The sequence below is a fragment of the Salvelinus fontinalis genome, chromosome 4 (assembly GCF_029448725.1).
Source record: "Salvelinus fontinalis isolate EN_2023a chromosome 4, ASM2944872v1, whole genome shotgun sequence".
Lineage (NCBI taxonomy): Eukaryota > Metazoa > Chordata > Actinopteri > Salmoniformes > Salmonidae > Salvelinus > Salvelinus fontinalis.
This window is the reverse complement of record NC_074668.1, coordinates 86,725,338-86,732,605: the sequence shown is the minus strand read 5'-3', so window position 1 is coordinate 86,732,605 and position 7,268 is coordinate 86,725,338. Positions and strand designations below refer to the sequence as shown.

General features: G+C 42.3%; 1 protein-coding gene across 6 annotated transcripts in view; it reads right to left on the bottom strand.

Moving 5' to 3' along the window:
* Nucleotides 1-514: 514 nt before the first annotated feature.
* crtc3 (CREB regulated transcription coactivator 3) overlaps nucleotides 515-7,268 on the bottom strand; it is a 78,533-nt gene continuing 71,779 nt past the window's right edge. For all 6 annotated transcript variants that reach the window (XM_055921806.1, XM_055921809.1, XM_055921803.1 and 3 more), the window contains one exon: nucleotides 515-6,897. In XM_055921806.1, coding sequence (XP_055777781.1) covers nucleotides 6,686-6,897 — 212 coding nt within the window. In that variant the 3' untranslated portion in view covers nucleotides 515-6,685. The remainder of the gene's footprint in view (nucleotides 6,898-7,268) is intronic.

Sequence of the window (7,268 nt, the reverse complement as noted above, 5' to 3'; positions counted from 1 at the left end):
TCCAACCTGAAAGAGCATGAGGATCTGCAGAGAAGAACGGGAGAAACTCCCCAAATACAGGTGTGCCACACTTGTAGCGTAATACCCAAGGAGATGAGGCTGTAATCGCTGCCAAAAGGTGCTTCAACAAAGTACTGAGTAAAGGGTCTGAATACTTATGTAAATGTGAACTGTATTTTATTTTTAATACCATTAGCAAAAAAATTCTAAAAAACAGTTTTTGCTTTGTCATTATAGTATATTGTGTGTAGATTGATGAGAGAATAAGGCGGTAACGTAACAAAATGTGGAAAAAGTCAAGGGGTCTGAATATTTTCCGAATGCACTGTAGCTGGATCTACACAACTATTTTGTTTGGGGGGGGGGGGGGGGGGTGGAAAAGACAAGCACCATGTACTGTAATTTACAGATCTTATACATTGAGACATATAGCTGGATCTACATAACCGTAATGTGACCATAAATCTGTGCCTGCAGTCTTTCTAACAGGAACAAAATGAGACCACGACCATCATTTGATACACAGTATAGGGTTTTATTGTTTATATTAAATCAAAAGATAAGCACTAAAACATACGTCACAAACCAAAAAAAAGATTTGTGGAGTAGTAAAATGTTATATATAAAAAAAAAAAATTCAAATGACATATTACAAAAAAGTATTAACACCAGTGGACAACAAACATTCTTTAAATAATAGAACTGTACATTTAAAAAAATAAAATAAAAAAAGGTAACCACCCCAAAAAGTAAGATACCTAACTTAAACAAAGGAGACATTTTTCAATCCTTCAACAGAAGTGAATAACGATGACATCAACAATATTAGCTCATTATTGGATCATAAAAGACTAGAATAACAAAAAAAGAAAAAGACGAAAATAGTGATATAGCGGGGGAGAAAGTCACAGTATAAGTACAGAAACATAAGTCAAAATTCGAAGAGGACAGAGGTTAAAGTTCAGAGAAGTAAGGCAGTATAGTAGGTAAAAGACTTCGCACAGGAAGTGGAAGGAGGACTGGGGTCAGCCACTTCCTGTCTCTAGACAAAAAGGCCAGAACACTACAGGGGTGGCCTGGTCGAAAGCTACAATTGGTTTCAGCCTTGGTTGGTTTGCAGTCTTTTGCTCCAGCCAATCAATTAATCATAATTTATAACTTACAATTAGTTACACAAATTTGGGATCCTGCGTAATGGAGTTATAAACTGCGTCGCGGCACACATTTGCGTATATTGGCTACCCATGTGCGTAGAACGGCCGTGATTCAACGAGACATTGAATCAATTGTTAAAGAGCTGGTATAAAACAACTATCACATTCAACAGAGTGAGTTATTTTAGTTAATTCGCTGAAACAGGTTTAGTGCTTGGCTGGAACAAAAGCCCAGTCACATCGTAGTAGCCCTTCAGGACGAGGGTGGGTGACTACTGATAGACTCAGGATGATCATACAGAGTCATGTTCATTAGGGCACACAATAGAAAACATTTTAGAACAGAAAACAGAAATTAATTATTGACGAGTCCAGGTAGGTCCTCGATGTTTTAGTCTGTGTTGTTCTGTTCCGTGGCTAAGGAATACGACCCATCAGAATAGATCCCACCCGAGACTATGGGTTACACTGAACCTCTCACCTTCACATAAAAATTAGATGTACTATAATGGAAATTGAATAGAAAACTGTCAGTTATATAAACAATCTGGTAAAGCCAAATCCCCAACTGGACCACTGACTATGTCATGGTTTAAGTTCTTTAAACATTTTATAATGAGACCAGAAAGGACGTCAGTGACCAAGCAACAGAAGCACGCCATTACTCACACAAGGATTGCAGCATACACACACACACCATGCTCCAATTTTGCACAGACAGTTGCAACTACTCTCCGACAGTGACTAAAAAACACAAATTAAATTAAAATACAACACTGCAGTTACTGTACCAACTACAAAACAGTCGGGTGGATGGCGAGAAAACTAATGCAAGATGACAAATCAAAATGTCTGTAGCTGTGCCTGTTTGGTAAATGCCCATATATGGACACAGATACGTCCAATCCCTTCCTCTTGTCAATCAAAAAGCACAGGACCTATATATCCTCCCTCCATTACGTATTGGCTGTGGACACATTGAACACATGTAACATTGCTCTTGCTCAGTATTACACAAACAGTACAAAATCTCGTGAAAGGGAATCGTAATCTATATTGTATAAAAAAAAGCATTTGCATAACATTAACGTGTTTACCTGTTCAACAGGTTGCATTGATTACGCGCATCATTCGACCGTGCCATAAAACACACATGCATATCCGGTGAGAGAGAGGACTAACTAGACAGAGCTAGTGGTGGGTCCTCCCTGTCCATGTAATCTCATCCATTGTGATCTAAAAGGCAAAACTGATCCCAAGTCATTACTCCTACTCTGAGACGCTGCATTAATATATATGGGCCGTGATGATACTGCAATAACTGTCATTGACTTTCAAAGTGAATATGCATGCATACTACAAAAGAAAAAAGACCATTGGCAGAACTTGAGCATATAGGTTCCAATGCTAGTTCTGTCATTCAACATATTGGAAATCTCTTAGAAAAGGCTTAGCATGACTTGTGTTCAATAGTCATGTTGAATCTCTTTGAAACACTGCAAATCATTATACACATTATCTTTCTGTGCAAATGAAACAATCCACCACCTGAAGTTGTATCTGCATTTCTACACTATGGCTTCAGCAAGTAGACCTTTAAACATGATCTTTGGGTTTTCTGTCACATAAAAATAGACCAAATGTAGCAGTAAAAATATCACATTGCCATACATTTAAATCTATAGAATGGGAAAAGCTTAGTGCAAAAATGTCACACAAGACAATGTTAAATGTGTTTCATGTCCACAGTGTTACTGTTACAGGCTGCTGTCAATCGTTACATCATTTTGGCCTTTAAACTTTCAGCCATCTTAGGGGTCGTTGCTGTAGCGCCGAGTGGGTTCATGGGAGGGTCTGGCTACTGTATGTAAGTCAATCAGAACAGACTTTCGAGGAAGTAAACCATCCACAGTAAACTACTGGCTGTAGCCTCCCTACGGTGTCCCAAGGTTCATAACTCACAAATACTTCAACACGAGCTGCATTACAAGTCAGTACAAAACATGTAATAAAGAATATTAATGGATATAGATGTATAGTAGTAGATAAACAAGTAAAAAGGTTGTCCCAGCTCTCTGATATTCCCGTGTGGTGTGAGAGTTCTGCATCCGTATCCAGAGGCAGGGAGAAACCAGTCGGCCTGTGGTTCAGCCCATTTGAGTCCAAAAGACAGTGGTGGGGGAGTTGCATCCACTCTGATTGAATCATTGTGACATATATATATGTATATATATATATACACACACAATTGATATTTTTCTTTTACAATTATACCAAAATGTCAAATTCAAACGTATCCTCATATTAAGTATAATTGTACATACTAAAATCTTATCCTTGTAAACAGTTTGCCCTTTTTGTCTCGTTTGAAAAATACATTCTAGTCCGACTGCACTTAAAGCGAGGCATATTATATATGTGGCAAACAACTTTTTACAGAAAAATATACCAGGACTGTATATAGCAAAGACATTGAAAAATAATGCTCTGCAGTGCAGAATGATAGACAAATCGATCCCTCCTCTTCATTTCTACCATGATTGTTAGTTTGGGTGTACGGCCACGTAGAGGGCTGTCATTGGGCCGGGCCACAGAGGGGAACATGGCTGTCAGGGGATGTACTGGTGTCATTGTACTAGAACCATACCAGCACTGTGCTAACAAGGTATTAGCATAGTAGTAGAACGGTACCAGTGCTGGCTCTGCCTTAAACACCAGGTGCAAATTCTTAAGTTGCATGTTGCCAGGAGGAACGGCCGTTGTTGTGTGTAAACTCTCCCGGTGCTGCTCAGCATGGCGATCGGTCAGTTACCATGACGTGGGTTTCCCTGGCAAGGGTGTTCCTATGGCTTTGTGTAACCAATGTGTCTTGGTGATGGGTGTTGCCATGTCTGCAGTGTTGTTTGAGCACAGATTGAGCGCAGCGGTATAAACTGGAGACAGACAGAACCCCCGAGCAGACCCTCTCAGGGTCCAAGAACATCAACTGCTGTTCTAGGAAACAGCATCCCCATGTTCTAGAACGTGAGATGTTCCTGCTTGAGAATGTGTCCTGTTCTAGAACGTAGTCTCCACCTGTTCCACAATGTGTCCTGTTCTAGAACATGTGATCCTCTTGCTCCAGAATACATGTCCTGTTCTAGAACATGGGCTCCAAAAGGTTCCAGAGCAAAACTCCTGTTCTAGAACAGTTCATTTTGCTCTGGAACATAATCCAATTGTCTTGCTCTGATTTGACCAGCTCTGGTCCAGAACTTCTGGAGCAAATGTGGCAGTGAGAAGGACAACCCATGAAGGATCAGGATCCGAGCACTAAGCACTGTCAATGAGTACGGATTGTCCTGCAGCCACCCTCTCTGTTGAAGACACCTGTTGCCCTCTCAGTCTGTGGGAGTCAGTAAGGGCCCTGTGGCAGAGTCAGATGGCTGTGTGTGTGCTGGTGTGAGGCTGTGGCAGCAGCTGGGCAGAGGAAGGCTGGTGGGGGGGGGCCAGCGGTCTTTGAGCTGAAGGACTAGACACTGCACAGCTAATATACAGTTGAAGTTGGAAGTTTACATACACCTTAGCCAAATACATTTAAACTCAGCTTTTCACAATTCCTGACATTTAATCCTAGTAAAAATTCCCTGTCTTAGGTCAGTTAGGATCACCACTTTATTTTAAGAATGTGAAATGTCAGAATAATAGAGAGAATAATGTATTTCAGCTTTTATTTCTTTCATCACATTCCCAGTGGGTCAGAAGTTTGCATACACTCAATTAGTATTTGGTAGCATTGCCTTAAAATTGTTTAACTTGGGTCAAGCCTTCCACAAGCTTCCCACAATAAGTTGGGTGAATTTTGGCCCATTCCTCCTGACAGAGCTGGTGTAACTGAGTCAGGTTTGTAGGCCTCCTTGCTCGCACACGCCTTTTCAGTTCTGCCCACACATTTTCTATAGGATTGAGGTCAAGGCGTTGTGATGGCCACTCCAATATCTTGACTTTGTTGTCCTTAAGCCATTTTGCCACAACTTTAGAAGTATGCTTGGGGTCATTGTCCATTTGGAAAACCCATTTGCGACCAAGCTTTAACTTCCTGACTGATGTCTTGAGATGTTGCTTCAATATATCCACATCATTTTTCTACCTCATGATGCCATCTATTTTGTGAAGTGCACCAGTCTCCCCTGCAGCAAAGCACCCCAACAACATGACGATGCTACCCCCGTGCTTCACGGTTGGGATGGTGTTCTTCGGCTTGCAAGCCTCCACCTTTTTCCTCCAAACATAACGATGGTCATTATGGCGAACAGTTCTATTTTTGTTTCAGACCAGAGGACATTTCCCCAAAAAGTACGATCTTTGTCCCCATGTGCAGTTGCAAACCGTCGTCTGGCTTTTTTATGGCGGTTTTGGAGCAGTGGCTTCTTCCTTGCTGAGTGGCCTTTCAGGTTGTCGATTTAGGACTATTTTTACTGTGGATATAGATACTTTAGTACCTGTTTCCTCCAGCATCTTCACAAGGTTCTTTGCTGTTGCTCTGGGATTGATTTGCACGTTTCGCACCAAAGTACGTTCATCTCTAGGAGACAGAAAGCATCTCCTTCCTGAGCAGTATGACGGCTGCGTGGTCCCATGGTGTTTATACTTGCGTACTATTGTTTGTACAGATGAACGTGGTACCTTCAGGCATTTTAAAATTGCTCCAAGAATGAACCAGACTTGTGGAGGTCTTTTCTGAGGTCTTGGCTGATTTCTTTTGATTTTCCCATGATGTCAAGCAAAGAGGCACGGAGTTTGAAGGTAGGCCTTGAAATACATCCACAGGTACACCTCCAATTGATTCAAATTATCTTATTTAGCCTAATCGAAGCTTCTAAAGCCATGACATCATTTTCTGGAATTTTCCAAGCTGTTTAAAGGCACAGTCAATTTAGTGTATGTAAACTTCTGACCCACTGGAATTGTGATACAGTGAATTATAAGTGAAATAACCCATCTGTAAACAATTGTGGTAAAAATGACTTGTGTCATGCACAAAGTAGATGTCCTTACCGACTTGCCAAAACTATAGTTTGTTAACAAGAAATTTGTGGAGTGGTTCAAAAACGAGTTTTAATGACTCCAGCCTAAGTATATGTCAACTTCCGACTTCAACTGTATATAGGTGGAGGAACACTATAGGAACGTTATAGGAACGTTATTGTAATGCTCAGTGCTGATGTAATGTTGGTAAAAAAAAGAAGGATATCAATCAATGGTACATCAGTCCATCTGTTCCAAATGACTATGCACAATGTAGGTATGAGCGTGTGTGTGTGGCATTTACATGTGAAGCCCAAGTAAACAGTGATTGTACACAAGTCTATTCCTCTGAAATAGGGTGTGTGCGTGTGTGTGTGTGTAAATGCCTTAAAAAATAGCATACGCATGCTGCTGGATATGCATGCCATGAGTATGTGAGGGAGGTGGGGATCATTCAAGTTTAACCAGGTTTAACCCACGCTACCTGGCCTATACAGTCTGTGTGTGTATGTGTGCGTGCCCGATTACAGTCTGTCGCTGCGGAAACTGTCCTCCACCGATGGGTCAGAGAGCACCATGTCGGGGTCACTGAGCATGTTCAGACCGTCCAGGCTCAAGGGCTCGATGCGCAGCTCATCCTCCAGTGGGAAGCTCACCTCCGAGTCGAAACAGTCAGCCATGTTGTCGGCCGACATGGCACTGCTGATGTCCTTGGAATGACTGGGGTTGGAGTCATCTATGGAGGGATGGAGAAAGGGATGGGGGGGGGGGGGGACAGGGAGAAAAAGGGAGAACGGACAGGAGAGAGAGGATAAAGAGAGGAGGAAGAGAAAGTGGGGGAGAGAAGGAGAGACGGATGAAGTTAGTGACTCAAGTCATTGAAACTTCCACTCCTCACAGCCACACACACACTCCCTGGTCTACCAGTCGGTATGATGCTGGGCACCCCGCCACCTACCAGTCGGTATGATGCTGGACACCCCTCCACCTACCAGTCGGTATGATACTGGGCACCCCTCCACCTACCAGTCGGTATGATGCTGGACACCCTGCCACCTACCAGTCGGTATGATGCTGGGCACCCCGCCACCTACCAGTCGGTATGAT